Source organism: Cibotium barometz, chromosome 58 (genome assembly GCF_041138505.1).
Source record: "Cibotium barometz isolate CiBa-2024 chromosome 58, ASM4113850v1, whole genome shotgun sequence".
NCBI lineage: Eukaryota > Viridiplantae > Streptophyta > Polypodiopsida > Cyatheales > Cibotiaceae > Cibotium > Cibotium barometz.
In genome coordinates this window covers 30,363,895-30,385,978 of record NC_141103.1, presented here as the reverse complement: position 1 = coordinate 30,385,978, position 22,084 = coordinate 30,363,895, and the positions used below count along the sequence as shown (strand labels likewise).

Here is a 22,084-nt window from a genome sequence, read left to right as displayed (position 1 = left end):
AGCAGGAAGGGACAAGTGTCTACGATTCAGACCACTAGACTTGATCTTGTTGGTACAGGACTAGAGGACATGAAGCACATGTACGCGGATTCCGAGAAATTCGGTACACAGTGGGAACAGGCATTGGATGCCACAGGACCATGCCATTTTCTGATACACAATGGTTGGCTTTTCTACAAAGGCCGACTATGTGTCATGAAGTCATTCAGGGCAGCTCTTCTCCATGATGCCCATGACGTCATTACAGGTGGTCATAGGGGCATGAATTCGACTCTGGAGAAATTAGAACGGCAATACTATTGGCCAAAGATGAGGCGTGATGTGTTTACATATGTACAACGCTGTGACATTTGTCAAAAGGTGAAAGCTCCTCGTGGAAAGAAGATAGGATTGTTACAGCCCTTGCCAATTCCTGAGGGTCCTTTCCAAGACATTTCCATGGACTTTGTCACGAATCTGCCTCCCAGTCCGAGTAAGCGTAATATGCAGTGCTTAACTATTGTTGATAGGTTTAGCAAATTTGTTATGCTTATTCCTTGCAGGGCCAATGTGACCGCCGAGGATGTTGCCCAGTTGTTCATTCGGCATTGGTACCCGATTGGCGGGATTCCTAGAACCATAGTGTCAGACCGAGATGCCAAGTTTACCAGTCATTTTTGGAGGGCATTGTTTGATAATTTTGGTACTAAGTTGAATTTTTCCAGTGCATTTCACCCACAAACGGACGGCCAGACAGAGATATACAACCAGTTGGCCTTTGATGTGCTGAAGTGTTATGTCCACGATCAGCAAGGTAAGTGGGAATCATATTTGCCTTTAAAGGTAAGTGGGAATCGTATTTGCCTTTAGTTCAATCTGTTTTGAATGACTCTTTTTCTTCAGCTATTGGCAGGACTCCATATGAGGCAGCGTTTGGAAGACCTTTCCAGTCATTGTTAACTAGGACTTCGTCTTCAGTACTGGAGGTGAACAGAGTGACGGAGTCTTACCAGGAGATCTTAGAGTCAGTGAAAGACAGATTGGCTAAAGCGCAAGAGGCCTACACTCGACAGGCCAATAAAGACCGAAGGGATATGAAGTTTTCAGAAGGGGATTGGGTTTATCTTCGGATTATGAAGCAAAGATTGAAGCAGGTGGGCAAGCGATGCCCAAAGTTGTCTTTCAGGAGCTTCGGACCTTTTCCCATCCGGAAAAAGATTAATGAGGTGTCTATGCAGTTAAAGCTACCTCCGAGTTGGACTATGCACGATGTATTTGATGTCAGTTGGTTAAAGCCATATGCAGGTCCAACCCCTTGAGAGGTCAAAGACAAAGCGGAACCAGACATTGTGGATGAAGCAGAAGTTATGGTTCCAGAACAGGTCCTTTTGCACCGTTTCAAGCATGGCTCCGGCCAAAGACTACGACAGTTCCTCACGAAGTTTCAGGACCGAGGAACTCATGAAGCGGTATGGCTTGACAAAGAGTTTTTCGAAGACTATCCGGTATTATTGACGGATTATTTGGAGGCTATGGAGCTTCCGTCAAGTTAAGCAGAAGGGGATGTCACGTGCATCCCGCACTTAAATGCCACGTAGACATTTCTGTACAGAAGGTGCAGGACCTGGGATGGTGAACTGGTCCCATGTGGACGAGTCAGCCAGGGATCCATCTCAGTCGTCCGAGGTCAGGTGTGCATTGTCCTGCACATGAATCCAAGGTCAGGTGTGCACTGTCCTGCACATGAAACAGTGCCAGTCCACGCTGTGAGTCTCCCTCAAGAATGATGTCAGTGGTTCTGTGTATTTGGTATGGTACCGGATGCCAGATCACTGAGTAGATAGTGGTTAGGACAAGGGGCCAGCCCATAGGGCTACCCCGGATCTGAGTGTGGGCATGGGAATGGTGTAGAACCACCCCCATTAGGGCCAGGAAGGCCCAGGCTGAACCCACCAGCCATGGAGGGGCCCTAGGACAGCCCCAGGGGCAGGCCAGGGGTAGCCGACTGATTATCCAGCCATGGGAGGGGTATAGGGCAAGTATGGGGCAGCCCATACAGGCTGCCCATAAAGTCTGCGCATCTCTTCCTGGCTGGCTGGACATTAGGCGCCTGCTTTAAGTCGAGTTTGGGCACCTTTTCTAGGCTGTTCAGGCTGCCCAGTCCCCAAACAGCCTAGAAAAGGTGCCCAAACTCGACTTAAAGCAGGCGCCTAATGTCCAGCCAGCCAGGAAGAGATGCGCAGACTTTATGGGATTTTTTCCAGCATTTAATGGGATTTTTCTAGCATTTAATGCTGGATTTACAGTTGTGGGACAGAATATTACTGGCCACCTGGATTTACAGCTGGCCGACTGCTCATGATTGGGTAGTATAAATAGTGGAGGCCACAATCCCAATTGTTCATCTCATTATTCACCAAGAGCTCAAGCAAATCAAGGGCTAGACAAGCCAAGGGAATTGCTAAGCAAAGGGGTGGAGAACTGAAGGTCAAGGGCAGGGATTTTCCAGCCAAGAAAAGGTCCAAGATTGCTGTATTTTCTTTCAGATTTCTCATCATTCTAATAAAGCAAATACACCATCCATGGTGGGGGCCCTACAGAGGATAATTGGGACCCAATACTGTGTCCTCTCCACCTCTCCCTCTCTCTCTCTATTTTCTGCACTTCTCCTTTCAATTTGTGCGTTAGTTTCCGTCGCGAAAAGAGTGCTGAATTCTGAGTATTGAAGTTACCGATTCTTCTCCGAAGCTTCCGCATATTACAATCCTCCTCTTCAACAAAGCTGATCAAAAAATCAGCAAACTCCTCCTCGAAAGCTGAGTGCAGCCAAGAGAAAGGAAGGAGAAGAAGGGATGGGAGGGTGGGAAACCAAAAGGAGAGGTAAGAAATGACTCCCCTGGGTTAAAACCCTGTTGTGGCACCAAAATACGGGGCTGAGATCTGAAAACGCAGCACCTCTGTGGAAAATGCAGCTCCTCAACAGAAAATGCAGCTCCTCAGTGGAAAACGCAATGGAAAACGCAGGTCCACAACAGAAAACGCAGGTCCACATCAGATAACACAGCTCCTTTGTAGATGTAGATGCGGTGGATCTTTGCCTACAATAGTTGATGTAGAAAACGCAGGTCCCTTTGCAACATTGGGCTCTGATACCATGAAAGAATGGCTGTAAATCAGAAAAACAGCAAATAGATCTTGCAAAGAAACACACTTGAAAAGAACTGAATTAGAAAACTTGTTATCTGCTGAAGTAGAGCACGAGGGTTGCCCGTAGGTGCATACAGCCCCAACAGTAATAGCTGAATAATGATGTGCTAATGATGCTGACCCAAGCCACCTATTTATAGGTTAGACAAGAGCTAGTCGGCCAGTATAAAAACAGTGGGCTGGCCGACTATGCAAAAAATACTAGAATAATGTCTAAAAAATAGACAAAAATAGCAGAAAAATATCTAAAATAAGATGAATGCATGGCCTCATAAATTTGGCCAAATACAACATGAACTATGCACATATATGCCCAATCTGGAGATGATAATGCCAACACAATCCACACTACCCTCTCAAGTGCCCATGTTTCCTACCATCTGCTCTCTATTGTTCCACCAACACATAGTAGCAACAATCTGCAAGAGAGCACGTAGGACAAGAGAACACTACACAGGGTATGCGATCTTGTAATCCGGTTCCTCCCTCCTGCTACTTGCTCCCATATTTAAGCATAAAAGCTTACCAATAGCAAGTAGAGTCGATGACAGCAGAAGTCTTTGTGATGGAAGTCCTTGGAGTGTTGATATCTTCGATTTGTCGCATTTCTTCGCGACAAAAGTCTTCAAGAGGATGAAGGGAACCTTGGGAAAGCTTCCCCTATGGTTCAACTTGAGAAAGGAGGGCTGAAATTAGAGTTTTCAGCAAAAAGACAAGAAATTACAGCAAAAAGAGAGCTTTTTTTTTCTGAATTTCAATCATTAGGAGAGTGTAGGAGAGTGATTAGCATCCGGAAACACTCTTGGAAGCTTGAGAGACACCTTAGCAAGCTTGGAAACGGAGTTGGGAAGGAGAAAGTGCAGTAAAATGCAGCCCAACAGCCCTCATGAAGGAGGCGCCAATCTCTAGAGAGAGGAGGAGGAGTGAGGTGGTGAGTTGTCCAGTGTAGGTTGCAGGTAGGTGCTTTGTTTTAGCCACAAGTCTTGCTTTGTTCCTGTCAATAGTACCATCAGACTTTCTTTTGACTTTGTACACCCACTTTGTTCCAATGACATGCTTGCCTTTAGGCAATTCCACAAGATCCCATGTATTGTTCTTCATGATAGAAGAAATTTCAGCTTGCATAGCTTGCAACCAATGCTCATTCTCATGTGCTTCTTCATAAGAAGAAGGCTCTTCTGAATCAAAGAGACCACCCATTGCTAATGCAGACTCCCCACGATGTATATTCAAAGCATGGTTGGAACTAGCCCTTGTTCTACATGTGAGTGGAGCTGCAAGTTTGCTTTCTTGCAAAGTTTTTAGCAACCATCTTGGCACTGACTTGGCTGTGTCTATGGCTGTTTGCTCTTCCCTGACAAGATCTTCCACTTCTTCCATAGAAGGGGGCTGAATGGCTGGCTGTTCCACATGTTCTACATGAGGATTTTCTTGTGTAGGGGCTGGCTGATCTGAATCCCCCCTAATTGCAATGGGTAAAAGTCCATCAAACATGTCCTGTATGTCTGTATCATTGCTTTTATACAAGGTGTACATGGGCTGTTTTGAATTTTCAGCAAATACCACATCTCTACTGACAAAAATCCTTCGTGTAGTTGGATTATAAAGACGGTATCCTTTGCTCTCATTGCTGTAGCCCACAAAAATGCATTTAATTGCTTTGTCATCTAGCTTTGTTCGGAGTTGTTCTGGCACATGTGCATATGCCAAACACCCAAATGTACGCATATAATCCACTGTTGGCTTTTGGCTATACCAAGCCTCAAATGGTGTTATGGTTTTCAAAGCTTTTGTTGGACACTCACCATGCATCTTGCCATCTCCATGAGAGATCTATTTTTCCTTTCAGCTACACCATTCTGCTGCGGTGTATAAGGCATAGTACATTGGTGTCTGATGCCCTTCTCTACCTCTATCTGAGCGGAGTGTTTGGACTTTACATCCACACATATTTTCAGCCATTGCTACAAATGTCGAAAGCATGTAAACACATCTGCTTTCGCTTTCAAGGGGTAAGTCCAAGCAAACCTGGAGTAGTCATCAATGAATGTGACGAAGTAAAGATGCCCCCCCTATGGATGGTGTCCGCATTGGACCACATACATCACTATGTATGAGTTGTAATTTACTTTCAACTCTAACAGCTCTATCTTTGGGGAATGGTTTTCGTTGCATCTTTCCCAAAATACATCCCTCACATACATGTCTTGGTGGAGACTCAAAAGGTGGCATATTATCAACCATATGATGCTTCTGCAAAAGCATCAAACTCCGAAAATTTACATGCCCAAAACGAGCATGCCATAGCTCTGCATCGTGCATAGCAGGAGTGTGGGCAGCCACTGTATTTGCATCATAAGTACGCTTGTCATAGCTGTCCAGCTTATACAAGCCTTTGTATCGTGTTCCAGAAGTGACTATTTCATAACCCTTTGATGGGTCTTTCACCAAACACTTCCCATCTTCAAATTCAACCTCTAAACCTTGGTCGTTTATGGCTGAGACGGAGAGCAGATTTTTCTTTATCCCTGGAACATACAACACATTTTTCATACAAATATTGGCACCATTGGCTGCAATAAGTATGACGTTGCCAATTCCCTTTACTGGATATGTGGTATGATCTGCACATGATACAGTGTGGCCATTTGAAGCATAAACCAAGTGCTGAAATACATCTTTGCATGAAGTGATGTGGCTCGAAGCACCACTATCAAAATACCATGATGCATTCTGTCTGTCATATGCAATGCAAGACATATCAGTGTCGGAAGCACTTGGTGTGTCACTAGTGCATGTGACCAAAAAAGTGTACTCTTCCTGGATTACATTAGCTGATTGCTGTGCTTTGTCATCAGAAGAGTCTGCTACTGCATTGCCTGCTTCTTGCTTCCTACATTCACTGATGTAGTGTCCAGGCTTATGGCAGTAGTGACATTTGCCCTTCTTTTTGGGCTTGTTTGCATCCCCTTTGTCAGACTTTTCACCACTAGAAGAGGGCTGTCCATGACCAGCCTTGCTAGACTGTTGTCCCCCATGCCTAAAGCTCTTTGCTTTACCCTTATCCTTGGCTGTAAATGCCTTTTCTCCACCACGGTTGCTCGATAAGTTTGCTCTTGTTTGCTCTTCCTGCAAGAGTAAACCCACGAGCTCTTCAAAAGTGACGGGATCACCACCTCCTCTCATTGAGAGGTTGAGAGAGGTGTGAAAGCCCAAGTAGGAAGGCGGTAAAGAATGAAGAGTGTTGGTGACCATCTGTCTGTCTGGGATAACCTCATCAATGTTGAGCAATTGTTCCTGCAAATCTTTCACTTTGGTGAGATGATCTGCCATGGAGTCACCCTCATCCATAGAAAGAAGATCCAATTGCCTCTTCAAGTAGGCAACTCTTGCCTCGTTGCGTACCTGATACATTGCTTCCAATGTGTCCCATGCAAGCTTCGATGTCTTGCAAGAACGAATGTGCGGAATAATAGTCCTTTTCACTGAAAGGGCTATCAATGACATGGCCTGTGCATCTCTAGAGTCCCATCTCTTCTGCTCTTGTGTGGGAGCAGGTTCTACATCAGGAGCTCTTTGAGCACCTCCCCTTTGAGGCGTGGCTTGCTGTATGGTAAGTGGGCGTGTGTCATCACCACACACGATGCCCCAAAGCCCTTTGGCTACCAGCAAATTACGGATCATGAAACTCCAGAGGGAGTAGTTAGATCCATCCAACTTGTCCTCCTGGGTGAGCACACCAAATACATCTGTAGCATTCTGTGCCATGTCAACAAAATATATCTACAAGCAAACCAAGCACCAATGTGCACTGCCAGGCAACCAAATGTCCTGTGCAAATGTATGCCTGCAATTCAAAGCAAGTGTAAACCTGCACCAAATTGTCCACAATGTGTATACATACGCGACAAATCATAGCTGTAATGCCCAATTACATGCTCCAATCTGAAAATTCCCAATTTTTATGCACTCCAATCGCTTCAATGTGCATCTAATTGGCCAATTTTCACAAAAGCCCCAAATTTCTGCAAATGAAAGAGGTTCAATTTGTTGATTTTGACCTCAATTTTGAAAACCCCCAAATTGCAAGCAAAGCAACATGCCCAATTTTTTCAATTTGTCCTGAAATTGAGAAATCTCCCAAATCGCCTGAACCCTTTACCACATGCACTGTAGTGTCTGCAAAATTGTATCTGACCTGCACTGAAATGGCTGCAAAATTTGTATTTGTGTTTGAACAAAAATGTGTACAGAGAATACCTTTAGGCAAGGGCAGCACGTGTAAAGCAGGTGCTAGGCGGGGAGCACACAGGCTAGCAGCGAGGCGTAAGTGTTGACCGGCCAGCAGCGAGGCGCAGGCGTTGGAGGGAGCTGCCGGAGCTGCAGGGTCGACGAGGAGCTGGAGCGCGAGCGCACAGAGCTGTCGGGACAGGCGGAGGCAGCGCAACGTGTATCTGAGAGCCGGAGAGTCGACGAGGAGGAGCACACAAGGTCCTCGTACGCGGCAGAGGAGACGGTCCAGGCGGAGGCGGTAGGCGCAGGGCAAGCACGGAGGTCGCCGAGGGCTGGGCGTGTGCGAGCAGACGGCGTGGCTACTGCTGGCCGGAATGGAGCACTGACGGACGGACGGCGACCGGAACGGAGCAGCGAGAAAGGCAGGCGGATGGGAGGCGGTCCTGCGCGCACTAGCGCCGCCGGCCGGAGAGGGAGGTGCCGCCAACGGGCTGAGCGGCGGTGGTGGGCTCCCCACTAATGCCGTCGGTTTCTAGTGGCCGTCCGACGGAACTGTCGGACCGAAAATTGCAGGGCGACGGAATTCTGCAGGGTTTCTGCAGCTCTTTAAGGGGCAGTTTCCAGGGCCAACTCCCAGCTCTGATACCAATTGTTGGTGTTGGATTCACACACTCACACACACAAACTTGCACATTAGGGTTAGGTGCAGGATGGAGAAGCTCACACAGAGAAATGAGAGAGAGAGAGAGAGAGAGAGAGAGAGAGAGAGAGAGAGAGAGAGAGAGAGAGAGAGAGAGAGAGAGAGCCAAAAGTGTGGTATCCACAAAATGCAAGCCAAAAGTGTGGTATCCACAATATGCAAGTCAACCCTTGCATGTGTGCCACATCCATATAATATAGAAGTACAAAATATTATATGTTAGAGTGTCCTTTCACACTTGATATCCAAGGGGAAAAACCACATGGGAAAAAACTAGACCATCAAGTGAACTTGCCTGTCTTTATACTTGGAACTCCGACACATGGGTCCCATGCTCCAGATTTAATATAAGAGAGGTTTTGAAAACCCCCTCTCCTGCCCACAAACCGTTTCTGGAAGACAGCACGCGGGGGGATGCCCTTAGGATCAGAGCAGGACACCAGTCATATTCTCTCCAGACTGTAAGGCCTTGGGAGAGTTGGGGTTGTCACTAGACGAGTCAGTGTCAGTGTCATGTGACTTGTCTTTGCCCTTCTTGGAAGACTTGCCCTTGTCCTTGGCTTTGCCTTTGTCCTTTGACTGACAATCCTTTGACAGGTGGCCTTTCTTCCCACACTTGTAACACCGACTCCGAACTTTCTTTTGCACTGTCGAGAGTGCCTGATCAGGTCCAATAGACGATGAAACTTTCAATTTCCCCTGTGAAACTAGGATGGATTCCTCTTCCAAGAGGAGAGTACACAGATCATCAAACTCGAGGGAACGTGTTGTGATCTGAACCCGCAAAGCTCGGGAAACCATGTCATAATCTGTAGGAAGCCTGATGAGGAGGAGAGCAGCTAACTGAGAAGAGGTCAGGGCAGTACCCATTGCCACTAATTGGTCATGAATTACCTTAACCTTCATCACAAACGATTGCATGGAAGTCCCTGGTGTAAACTCCAGAGAAAAGAGCTGACCCAATAGGTTGACAGATCGCATTGTAGAGTCCCGTGCATATAGGTCTGTCAGCTTTCTCCAAACAGAGGCAGCACAATCCAATGGTTGCATGGCGGGGGAGACCTCTGGTGAGATGGCTCGTACAAGTGCAGAGTGAGCTTTTGAGTCTTGATTCTCCCAGGCTAAAAGTTCGGTGAGAAAGGCATCCTCCTGGTCCTGAGTCCACTTCCTAGAGCTGGTAGGGCGTTCGGGCTTTCGTTCGTGGCCCTGAACAATCTCCCAGAGACCCTTGTGTGTGAACCAGACCTTCATCTCTAGCTTCGAGTGATCATAGTTTGTACCACTGAGCTTGTCCTCGTTCGTGCAGGGGGGACCCATGTCTGCCTCAAAGAAGCTATGTCTCAAACAACCTCTGTAGCTAAGCAATCCACGTGCTCTCTCAAGCACCTTTCCACAGGATCCAACTAGGGACTAATAGGCCCCTCTGAAGATGCAGGCTGGACAGCAGCAAAAGAAACGCATAAACACACCACCGGGAACCTCCTACCGGAAGGAGGAGGGGATCTTGGAGGGAGAGGAGCTGATGTGCCACTTGTCTGATGCACTTGCTGAATCTGCAGCTAGACCTCCTCCACTTGCCTTTGTAGAAGAAAACGCAGCCTGGGGGCTGGCCGACAGCAGTTGGAGAGCCTGTAGAGAAAAAACGCAGCTAAGCAAGAGAAACGCAGCCACTGTTTTGAAGGATCTACAGCCTGGAGAATCTAGGGAAGCAGAAAACGAAGAGGAACAGATAGTGCAGCAGCCAGAGCCTAGGCGAATGATACCATGAAAGAATGTGCACAAGCGGAAGCAATGAACATGAGAGAGAGAAAGATTGTAAGCAAGAACTGAGCTTTATTAGCTTGAGGTTACAGAGTACAAGAGCCAGCAAATAGGGCAAGGAATGATATGTTGAATGAATAAAGGGAGCACCTCTTATATACTTGTACATGAAGCAGTCGGCTGTAGGAAAACAGGCCGACAGCTCCACGGCAGCATAAAAGAAAGATGCGATATTTTAACACCGGGGTGTGCAAGATCTGAAAATGAAACATAGAGAGGAAATTGGCCATCCTCATATGCTTCTCTAACAACTTAGTTTGGGTAACAAAATACCTCAAACTCTGGTGATCTGTCTTCACAGTGAAATCAGCCCCAAGAAGGTAATGTTTCCATATAATAAGTGCATGAATTACAGCCAAGAGCTCTTTCTCATAAATGCCAAGAGATAGCTCTGCATCATGCAATCTACGGCTCTCATAAGCCACGGCATGTTCCTCTTGATTAAGGACAGCTCCTATGCAATTTCCAGATGCATCACATTCCACACTAAAAGGCTTTTGCAAATCTGGAATGATCACGGCCTTCTTCTTTGTCAAACCATGCAAAGGAGAAGCAATCCATGCAAAGTGCCGAATAAACTTGTGGAAGTAAAAGCATAATCCAAGAAAACTACGGATCTCATGCACCGAACTCAATTCGGGCCAATTCCGAATTGCATCAATCTTTGCAAGATCCATCCGCACTCCATCTTTGGACACAATATGCCCAAGATAATGTATCTCTGACAAGAAGAACTCACTCTTCTTTGTATTTATGAAGAGTTTATGCTTACGGAGTTCTTTAAAAACAATGGCAAAATGAGCTTTATGCTCTTCTTTGGTCTTTGAGAAGACTAAGATGTCATCAAAGAAGACACCTATAAATTTCCTGTACCCACGGAATATGCGATCCATCATTCTATTGAATGTAGCCGGGGCATTTGTAAGACCAAAAGGCATAACAAGATACTCATAAAGTCCAAATGCTATCCTGAAAGCAGTTTTGTGTACATCCTCATGCACTATACACACTTGATGATACCCACTCTTGAGATCAATTCGGCTAAAGCATGCCGATCCATCCAACTTGTCAAGGATGTCGTCTATGCGTGGAATCGAAAACCGATTCTTGATGGTAAGCTTATTCAAAGCTCTATAATCCACACACATACGAAAGGATCCATTTTTCTTTTGAACCAAGAGGACGGGTGAACAATATGGGGAAGAGCTTGGCTGAACCAAACCCTTCTCAAGAAGCTCATTCACCTGCTTCATGATCTCCTCTTTTTGGGATGCACTTACACCGATAGGCTGGCCTATTAGGTGGTGAGCTACCCGGCACAAGATCAATGCGATGATCTTTCGGTCGTACGGGTGGCAACTCATTTGGTAACTCATCAGCAAAACAATCATTGTGTTCTTGCAAGAATTTCAGCCTATCATTACTAAGAGTGTTTACATGTATATTATTTTCCTCAACATGATGTCGTACAAAATCAAGTATGCAAAAACACTCTTTTTCATTACTTTCTTAATTTGTACATGAGATACAAGGGGAATGGTATCACTCTCTTCACCAGCATCAATTACATGCTCTTGGTCTTTATGCATGAAGGTGATCCTGTTGGTCTTGTAAGCCTTGCACGGATCAATACGTGTATGCCAAGGATTTCCAAGCAATACATCACATCCATTCAAAGGCGCCACAAGAAAATCCTCATGATCCCTATAGCCTTGAATGTGTATGCGCAACTTGCCAAAAATAGGCATGACCTGCACTTCTCTACCAACAAAGGCAGCCCTTGCTTCAATTTGAGGACCCAAAGGAGTTGCCATATGTGTGGATATGAAATGCTTCTCCGTGAGCCACCAATGGGCAGCAGTGCCTTTCATGAACATGCTTACATGCTGGATCATGGATTTCTGAGTGAAATCCTCATCACTGAAAGCAATATCAAACTGGGCAATAAAAGCAAGTGCCTTTGATGCATCATATTCCCCATGATATGTGTTAAACTTCACAGATTTGTTGTCTCCGGCTTTGAAGTCACGAGACTTTGATGCATGTGCGTGCATCTCAACATGTTTTCCTTCATGTTTGTCCATTGGAACAGCCCCTGTGACTAGCATCATTTTAGGACCAAAAGGTGATGCATAAGGCATAGATGCATGTGCCCTGTAAGCATGAGGCATGGCTGGTCCCTCAGCATGCGTTGATACATTTTCAGCCATAGCTTCTCTCTCATGAGCACACTCGATGGCACGAGTGGCATGAGAGATACGTGGAATACCTGCACCAACAGAAAATTGCAGCCCATGTTGCATGTGTTGTGCATGCACATTTTCAGCCGGCAATGGCATTTGACATACATTGTGATCACTGGCATAAACATTGTATTCTTCACGGGCTACATAAGGTAATCGTGCATGGTGTGAAGTCACTGATTGTTCCTCTTCCATAGCATGGAGATTCATCCTTTTAGACATAAGTTCTTGTTTGGGTACCTGTGGGGATTCCAAGATATGTGGGATGGTTGCCTTTTCTGCATAGGCATCCTCGGTACGAGCCAAGTATGCACGTGCTCCATCCCTCGGTTGCATGTGCAACTCTTGAGCAATCATTGCCATTGCATGATCCATGTAAGATTCAGCTTTCTTGGTCTTCAAACGGTCATGTATCAATGGATCCTCGCGGCGGTAGAGATTCAATTCTTCTTGTTGTGCATGGAGAAGAGCCTGCATACGAGTAAGTTTAGCCCTCAAGACTGTGGACTCTTCTTCCTGCATCTTCTCTTTGCCACGGGACGGCTGTCCCACATATTCTTGTTCCCTATTGTGCACCACATGAGTTTGCTCATCTTGTAAAGCATTGGAAGCATGCATTTCATTGTCCCTGCCTCTTGTGTTAGCATCTCCAACATTCATTGTATGGCTATCCATAATGTTCTAAGTGTAGAGATAGCTAGTGTTCACGGTGATCGTCTCTCACGATAGAAGTGAAAGAGAACCGTATGCTCTGATACCAATGTAACTTGGTTGCACCACATAAGTTTGCTCATCTTGTAAAGCATTGGAAGCATGCATTTCATTGTCCTTGCCTCTTGTGTTATCATCTCCAACATTCATTGTATGGCTATCCATAATGTTCTAAGTGTAGAGATAGCTAGTGTTCACGGTGATCGTCTCTCACGATAGAAGTGAAAGAGAACTGTATGCTCTGATACCAATGTAACTTGGTTGAACAGAATGCTAATCAATACACTTAAATATACTAAGATTTGATGGACACTTGCTCAAATACAAGAAGTAAATTGCTGAATTGACAAGAGACACACAGTGAGCCGGAACGGCCGACCCCTCCCTCAAATAAAGTATATTGATCTTGGGAGAATCAAGTAGATAGTGTCATGGGCATTTCTGACCAGATTTTCATACCAATGCATATGAATACAGTATTGCAAACAAGTGGTTGCCGATGTAGACTTGCAATCCACGCTACTCTCTCAAGTGCCCATGTTCCCTACCATCTGCTCTCTATTGTTCCACCAACACATTGTAGCAACAATCTGCAAGAGAGCACGTAGGACAAGAGAACACTACACAGGGTATGTGATCTTGTAATCCGGTTCCTCCCTCCTGCTACTTGCTCCCATATTTAAGCATAAAAGCTTACCAATAGCAATTAGAGTCGATGACAGCAGAAGTCTTCGCGATGGAAGTCCTTGGAGTGTTGAGATCTTCGATTTAACGCATTTCTTCGCCACAAAAGTCTTCAAGAGGATGAAGGGAACCTTGGGAAAGCTTCCCCTATGGTTCAACTTGAGAAAGGAGGGCTGAAATTAGGGTTTTTAGCATAAAGACCAAAAATTACAGCAATAAAGAGAGCTGTTTTTGTTGAATTTCAGTCATTGGGAGAGTGTAGGAGAGTGATTAGCATCCGGAAACACTCTTGGAAGCTTGAGAAACACCTTAGCAAGCTTGGAAATGGAGTTGGGAAGGAGAAAGTGCAGTAAAATGCAGCCCAACAGCCCTCATGAAGGAGGCGCCAATCTCTAGAGAGAGTAGTGAGGTGGTGAGTTGTCCAGTGTAGGTGGCAGGCAGGTGCTTTGTGGAGCAAGCTAGAGTGGACAAATGGCTGGTTACTCCCGTTGTACAAAGGGGATAAGGTTTGGGCGGTGGACATTGGGTTATCCCCACCTGTAAGAATTTGTCTATGACACTCAAGCACCTGTTGCTTAATCAAGCAAATATTAAGATCCTGGGGAGAGCTGTATACCATTTTAACTTGCTTGGCCCCTGAAGTTCTTAATGATATTCTTCTTCAAGAAGAAGCATGGTGCATTATAGAATGTGTGCGTAATTTGTTTACACGTGAATGTTTTGTTTGTGAGTGCTCTTTACTCTGCGCTAGGGATTAAAGATGGCCTGGCTTCCCATTAGGGTTTTGTGTATTATCACAATCGCTGATGTGAATGTTCAGTGGATGCCGGCTATACGACTTTGTATCTCAGCATGAATGCAGACATGCCATTTTGCAAGGCATCAATCTGTGCACTCATGCGTGGTGGTGGATGCTGGATAGAAGACTGCATCTCAGCCTGAATGTAGGCATGCCATTTGGAAGGCATTAATCTACGTACTCACACTTGGCGGTTGTGTCTTGTTTATTGTGCCGTTTAGCTTTTTTTTCCAAAAGGGTACTAATCATTGCTATTGTCCTTCAATTTCGGTTTTTGCAGGCACAGCTTGCTAATTACAACCAGCTGACTGATCACTTTGCATCCAAGCACCCGAAGGAAGTTGTCCCTTCACTTCCGCCGGCGTCTTCGTGATAATCTTTGTCTTTAAGCATCCCTGTAAGAAGCTTTGATTGCTGCAGAATGGCTCTTCATTGAGACAGGCTTGCATTGCAGTCTATGTATCTGTAAAGGATTCATAAATGTACGCTTCGGTTAGCGTGGTATTGTGAAGATATTACCTGGCCTACATAGTCTTACCTTTATGTCCATCACAATTTTCTTTTGGTAAGCCTGCATGCTATGTGTGTGTGTGTGTGTGTGTGTGTTTTTTTTGTGGGGGGGGGGAGAGAGAGAGAGAGAGAGAGAGCAAGAGAGATTAAGTGTCTGCAAAAGACCGAAGGGTCTATGAGACCAAAAGTGTTAGTCAGTGTGTGTGTGTGTGTGAGAGAGAGAGAGAGAGATTAGTGTTTGCAAAATACCAAAGGGTTTATGAGACCAAAAGTGTTACAATGTATCCGTGAAGTAAAACATGTACTGATGAAAAAACGGCCTAGCTAGAATTCTTTAAGGATCTATTATGAGGTGAAAAGTTGTTATAGTGTCTCCATAAAGTGACTGTTAGGATGTAGTGAAAGTAACAAAAGCTGGCTATGTTCTCTGTTGTGAAGCATTATTCCTTCGGTTTTTCTCGATTTCGGTTTTGAGGTGGGTATATCTAACAGGTCTTCAAGCTGTAAACTTAGTCCAATGGGACATAATAAAACTATTCTGTTTGCTTACTTCCTGGATGCAGCCTTTAGTGTACAAGCCCTTTGTCTAGGGGAGAGAGAGAGAGAGTAACAAAAGCAATGTGCAGGAGAATACGGTGAGGGTTTTGGGTTGCAGCAGATTAGGGTTAGGGTTAGGGGCTGCATGTTCTGGGTTAGGAAAATCAGTTGCAAAGATGTTAGGGTTGTTTGGGTTGAATTATGATGTAATATGTAAAGTAATCTGAACCTTGAACAAGTTCAAGAGTACCGAGGACAATGGATGTAATGCTCACACATGGGGTGCTTGTATAAGCTAATTGGAACTAGTAAAAGATAGCAACGTGCATAGGCTTTCCTAGTTGGTAATGTACATGCTTTTTGAATCCGAACACGTGCACACTGTTTAAATGGGTACCGACCCATGTGCTTCTTGAATTGGTGTGCTCATACGCTTCTTGATTCGGTAAATGGAGTGTGTAGATGCAACAAACACAGCAATTGTTGTCTTTGCTGTCCTATATCTGAAAATGTTGTTGGCAAAAATAGAGGAAAGTTGTACCATATATGGGAATCTCACTGCTTTGCATCATGGAATTTCCAGTGGCGTCCATCTTCGTTTCAGTGGAATATATAATGGATCCACTCTCTGTGTGGGCGGAGCACACATGGACTAGTGACTATATTATGGGATTGTTAAGTACTCTTGCCGCCATGTTGGTTGTATACCAAAATCTTCAAGTTTGGGGTTTTCATCCTTTGTGATAATTGTTGTATAGCCCCCTCGTGTATGAACTGGATGTGTCCACCTGCGGAAGCAGTAGTTGATCATGAATGTCACAATCCAGATTTCAAGTAAATCTGCCAAGTGAGGGTTATAGCTAGCTTTGTATGCCTTGCCACATTTTCCCATAAGGTGCCTTCTCCAGCTAAGGGTAATAATTCTTCTAACTCTGGCTTTGGTGCTCGGAGAGGATATGGTACATAAGGCTGTTTTGTAGATGTAATATCAGAGTAAGCTTATGTGGATCCACTGGTAGGTTCAAATAGTGTTATTTGCATTAACACCTTGAACATCAACTTTGGTTTCAACAATGGATTTCTTGCAATGATAAATCCCTCATATTGCAGTAGACAAAAGCTCAAGAACAGTATCATCAGTAAAGGACTGAAGAGTATCTTGTGGTAGACTGTGACATACCTCTTAAGTTGGCTGTGGTGTAGACGGGTGAGGTGCCGACAACTCCTAGGGGGCGAGAGTGTTAGTGGGAAATTCTAATGGAAGAGAAAGAAGACGGGAGAATATACAATCTCCTTGAGATTTGTCAGTAGGAGGAACACTAGGGTATGGATTTAGTAATTTACTTGCTACAGAGGAAAACACAGGATAAGTTGGAAGATTGATGAACTTGGGGTTTCCTCTTGACCCTCTCTGGAACTAGGGGGTGGGTCGGTGGGTTTGTTGAGCTTCATAAACTCTTGGAGTTCTATGACTTCTGCAGGAGATATATCAAGATATTCAAGGTGTATTTTATCAAAGAAGTTATAGACAACTGTTGTCAACATGGTTAGATGTTTATGTATATAACGATAAATTTTAAGAATGCCATAAGGATGGTAGAGGGTAGATTCTTGAGGAGGGGCTCGAGGAGTCACCGGCAACGAACTTATCTTCAAGGCTCGCTCAAGAAGTAGGCGCAACTCGTCTATAGGCTCCTATCTTTCACTTCGTTCATGGACAGCTAGCTGGCGCTCCAGTTCCTCTATCCTTGAGTCTTTGGTTGTTAGAAGATTTGAAATTTCCATTTCTCTAACCATTCTGGTTGCATCTAATTCTTCAAATCGTCGTGTGGCATCTTCTTCTGCCCTTCTAGCTGATTTTTCTAACTCATGAGATTCTTCAATCTTTTTAAGCCTTTCAATTGCCAATGCTTGGCTGGCTTGGAGTCTGAGTAATCTGTAGCATTTCATGTTTGTGGGTATTGATCAGCTTCTCCATCCCCAAATATTTTGCATTGATTGTCTCATTCAAGGCCCTTACTTTCTCTGCATTTGCTTTGTTTGTTTGTTCCCGTTCTGTCTGAAGCTGGAGCACTCTGTGATCAGCATCTTTGAGGGTTGCAGATATAGCTGTCAAGTTTGCTTTTAGTTCCTCTTCCTTGGATTGGAATGTACTTTGTACCTCCCCATGGGTTAGCCAATCGCCCAACCACTGTAGTGATATGATCCATTTAGGAATTTGGTTATGTTTTGTCCCGGGTACCAGGGAAAAGAGTTCCCAGGCCCCCTTAGCCGGCGCTTCATGCAAACTTCAAGATAGTCACATCACTTACACACTCAATATGAAATTGCCCGTTTCACAGATTGAGCTGTCTTTAAAATAATATTTTAATAAAACCATAGTATCACTGATCATAATCCTCCAAAATATCCGGTTGAATTCTAATTTCCAAAATATCCAGTTGAATTCTAATTTCCAATCATTCTTTTATCGGTGTACCTATGGCATCATCGACAAAACCAGAATGCAAGACCTCGGTCGACCTTGCTACTATGCGAGACGTCCTCCATTGACTCTCTATCAGCTGTTGTAACTTTATCACTTAGGTCTCCACGACCTCATTCACAAGATGGTCAAAATGCTTCCCCAGCATTCTTGACATAAAACAGTCATTTAAAAACAGGTCATAAATACAGTTTCTAATGAACTCTCATCTTTCCACATTGTTCCACATCATTTCTCGTTATTCCACATTCTTTTACATCAATTCACATTGCTTAATCCACATTCAGTCATATGTATTCCCATTGTCCTTCATCCATTCTCATCCAATCACATTATATTATATCCCATCACATCTATCCACATCTATCCTCATCACATCTCATCCATTCTCATCTATCCATATCCACATCACATCACATCAGATCCATTCACATCACATCTCATTCATTCACAACTACCCTGATACACATTACATCACATCACATCCATTCACAACTATCCCGATCCACATCACATCACATCACATCACATCACATCACATCACATCCATTCACATCTATTCCGATTTACATCACATCACATCCATTCTCATCACATCTCATCCATTCACATCTATCCTGATTCACATCACATCCATTCACATCACATCACATCACATCCATTCACATTTATCCTGATTCACATCACATCACATCACATCCATCTCATTCATTCATATCTATCCCGATTCACATTACATCACATCACATCACATCCATTCACATCCATTTCGATTCACATCACATTACATGATATCCATCTCACATCATATCACATCCTTTCACATATGCTCACATCTCATTCTCATCTCTTCATTCACATCCACATCCATTTACATCACCTCACATCTCATCTCTTCATTCACATCCACATCCATTTACATCACCTCACATCTCATCCATATTTATTTACATCACACCACATCTTTATCACATCCACTCACATCTTATCACATCGCATATTCACATCTTATTCACATCTATTCACATTTAGTAATATTTTCTATTTTTGATACCGATGGGTCTTTTCTAAATTTCTGCCAATTGCTTGGCCCTAGGTAAAGGTTCTTTTTCAACGGATATTTTCATATTCTTTCTCAATTTTCTCAAGTGAAATATATTCAATATTCTTCTTTTTGAGTAAAAGATTCATGGGATTTATAAAAATCAATTCTACCCATATTTTTTAATAATACTCAAAATTTTACTTTTGATAAAGACTCATAATTTAAATTATGCTAAAAATTTCTCTTTTTTTATTTAATTTCTTGGATCTCAAATATCATGGAAATTTCTCTTTTTGCATTTAATTGATTGAATTTCAAATGTCATGGAAATTTTTCTTTTATTATAAAATAAATTTATCTAAAATTTCTCTTTTCTTTAATAAAAATATTCATTATTTTAATTATGCCAAGAATTTCACTTTTACTATTTAAATGATTGAATTTCAAATGTCATGAGAATTTCTCTTTTATTATTTAAGTTTTCTCATGCATAATTTTTTATCTAAAATTTCTCTCTAAATAAAAATATTTATTATTTTAATATACAAAAATTTCTCTTTTTTCATTTCATTACATGGATCTTCATTATCATGGGAATTCCTTTTTTGCATAAAATAAAATAATCAAATTTTTTTTATTTATTTAATTAATTATTTACGCTTAAATACTAAAAATTAGTTTTCCATGAATGTAATGAAAATCATTCTTTTAGCAGAGGATGATCAATCCTAAAATATGGTAGGAAGTTCTCTTTTCACATTATGTACAAAAATGAATCATGTATTAATTTCTTAAAATTTTTGTCATAACTTCGCTGCTATTATTGATATTTTTAAATATTTTTAAAAAGAATAAGACTTTATAATATAATTATGATAGAATAATTATCATTAGATCTAAATTCAATTTATAAAATTAAATCATAATTTTATTAGCATATAAGCATTAAAAAGCTATTTCTTTAATCTCTAGCTTAACTAGTATAAAGTTTGATTTTTGAATTGAGAATTTATAAATGAGAAGCATCATTTGAATAGAGAATTGGTCATAGGAATGAGCATTGTTTTGGAGAGAGAGAGATATACATAAAAATATTTTAAATTAAGCATAATGATAATTTTTTTAATGATTAATCAAGAATTCTTTAGAAATCTTAATTTGCATTGAAAAACAATCCATTTGAAACTTCTCAAGCTTAAGAGGGGTTGAGAAGTGAAAACATTGAGAATATTAGAGAAAACCATGAAATTATATCTTACCTTTTGATTTTACTTGCTTCTTTCTCTTAGAAGGAAGTCCCCAACCAATCAATTGGTTAGTGTGTTGAGAGGAAAGCTCCAAGGATGGTTGAAGAGAGAGAGAAGCTCCAATCTCTGCAAAATGTAAAGGATTTTTAAGGGATAATAAAAAATATGCTTATTTTAATGTAATACTGGCATGGTCTAGTTCACAGATGAGAATACAAAAGAATGAGGGTCTATTTATAGGTGAGAGGGAGGCCACTAACTGAGTCCAACTAAGTTCTAGAATTTTTCAGCTTCAGTTTGGCTGAATTTGGACAAGATTTGGACCAGTTTAGCTCCCATTTTGATCCAGTTTGATCCAGGAGAGAGGAGAGATAAAAATATCATAATTTTTTTGATTTAAAAACTCATCCACATGTGTGAAATAGGCGCCTATCTTAAAGTCTCTCCCCTCCACCAAGGTGTAAAAAATATATCATTATTCTAAAATATCTAATTTTTTTAGTAATATCTCATAGTTTTTAACTAATAAACCTTGTACTCAGTCAACTCTTCATCTTATGTGAGCATTTACTCATTTTTGGATTTTTTTAATTCATTAGATTTATCTCATCCCAGTATTTGGATTAATTTTATTGGTCCATAAGAACCTTAATTAGACCATAATCTAAAATTTTTAGAAAATCTTGACCATTAGGCTAAGGTATTTTAAATAATTTTTAATTGATTCTTAATGTACTTTGGAGAATTTATTTTGAACTTTTGTTTCAGAAAAATATATTTTTGATATTTGGAGAATTTCTTTGTCTAAAAAAATCTCAATATTGAATTATCTCTCTCTAGATATTTTCTCTCTCTAGGTCAAAACATGGTAAAACAAGATCTTTCTTCTATTTCAGAGGGGAATAATTAAAAGAATAGAAGAGGAGGTTCTTACACCTTTACACCTCAAAAGCTGGAGGGAGGAATCTTACATTCTACCCCACTTAAAAAACGCGAGATGTTCTCATCTCGCAGGTGGAGCATAATCTCTTTCATCATCTTCTTCTTCAATCACTTCCAGTGTTACTGCCTTGGAAGTGGACGGTCGATTTAGGAGGCGGAGGTCTTGCATTACTTTGGATTGAAACTGAGGGTTGGTTAGAGGGTCTAGCTCTGGGATTTTCGTGATTTTGGCGGAAAGGAACCTGATTACTCTGGAAAGGAAGAATCTGGAGTCTGGACTCTTGGTACCTGATTTTTCTGCCCCGAAAACCTTGATTCAAAAGGAGTTGGGCAATCCATACTGCGATGTCCAAATCCTTGACAGTTATAGCATTTCACTTCCTTGTTCAAGGGTGGAACTTCTGAAGTTGAATTTCAAGGGATTGAGTTCCCAGAAAAGGACCTTTCTTCCATTCTGGAACTTTTCATATCCTGAGTTTGTGACCTTATTGTCTCTTAGGCGGTGGAAGGTTGGAATCACCTTCTGGAGCTAGAAATCTTTTGAAAGATGATGGTGCTTGCTTTGACGGGACCTTGACATCAAAGGCCTTGGCGAAATCCTTTGTCATCCGTACTGCTTCGGCTATGGAAACTGGCTTGGTATTCTTCACTAGGATATTCAAAGGTTCGTTTCAGAACCTGGCCATCAACTGTTCTTCATCCAGCGGTGGTGAGTACTTGAGGAGAAGAGCGAATGCTTGGTGATACACTTCAATAGTTCTGCTCCCCTGGGTTAACTCTAAGAATTCATTCATCTTGGTTTCCAGATAAGTTTAACAAAGCCACAATGAGGATGAATGGGACGAATCCCAGTGATGATGTTAGTAGCTGGAATGATGATTTGCGACTTCAACAAATCACTACTACGAGATTAGTGGATTGTGCTGACAGATTGCTACTGT

At 42.5% G+C, this 22,084-nt stretch overlaps 1 protein-coding gene across 1 annotated transcript in view; it reads left to right on the top strand.

Annotated features, from left to right (window-relative positions):
• LOC147606149 (uncharacterized) overlaps window positions 1–14,891 on the top strand; it is a 51,515-nt gene extending 36,624 nt beyond the window's left edge. The window contains exon 2 of the mRNA XM_086792363.1: window positions 14,658–14,891. Coding sequence (XP_086648489.1) covers window positions 14,658–14,750 — 93 coding nt within the window. The 3' untranslated portion in view covers window positions 14,751–14,891. The remainder of the gene's footprint in view (window positions 1–14,657) is intronic.
• Window positions 14,892–22,084: the final 7,193 nt, after the last annotated feature.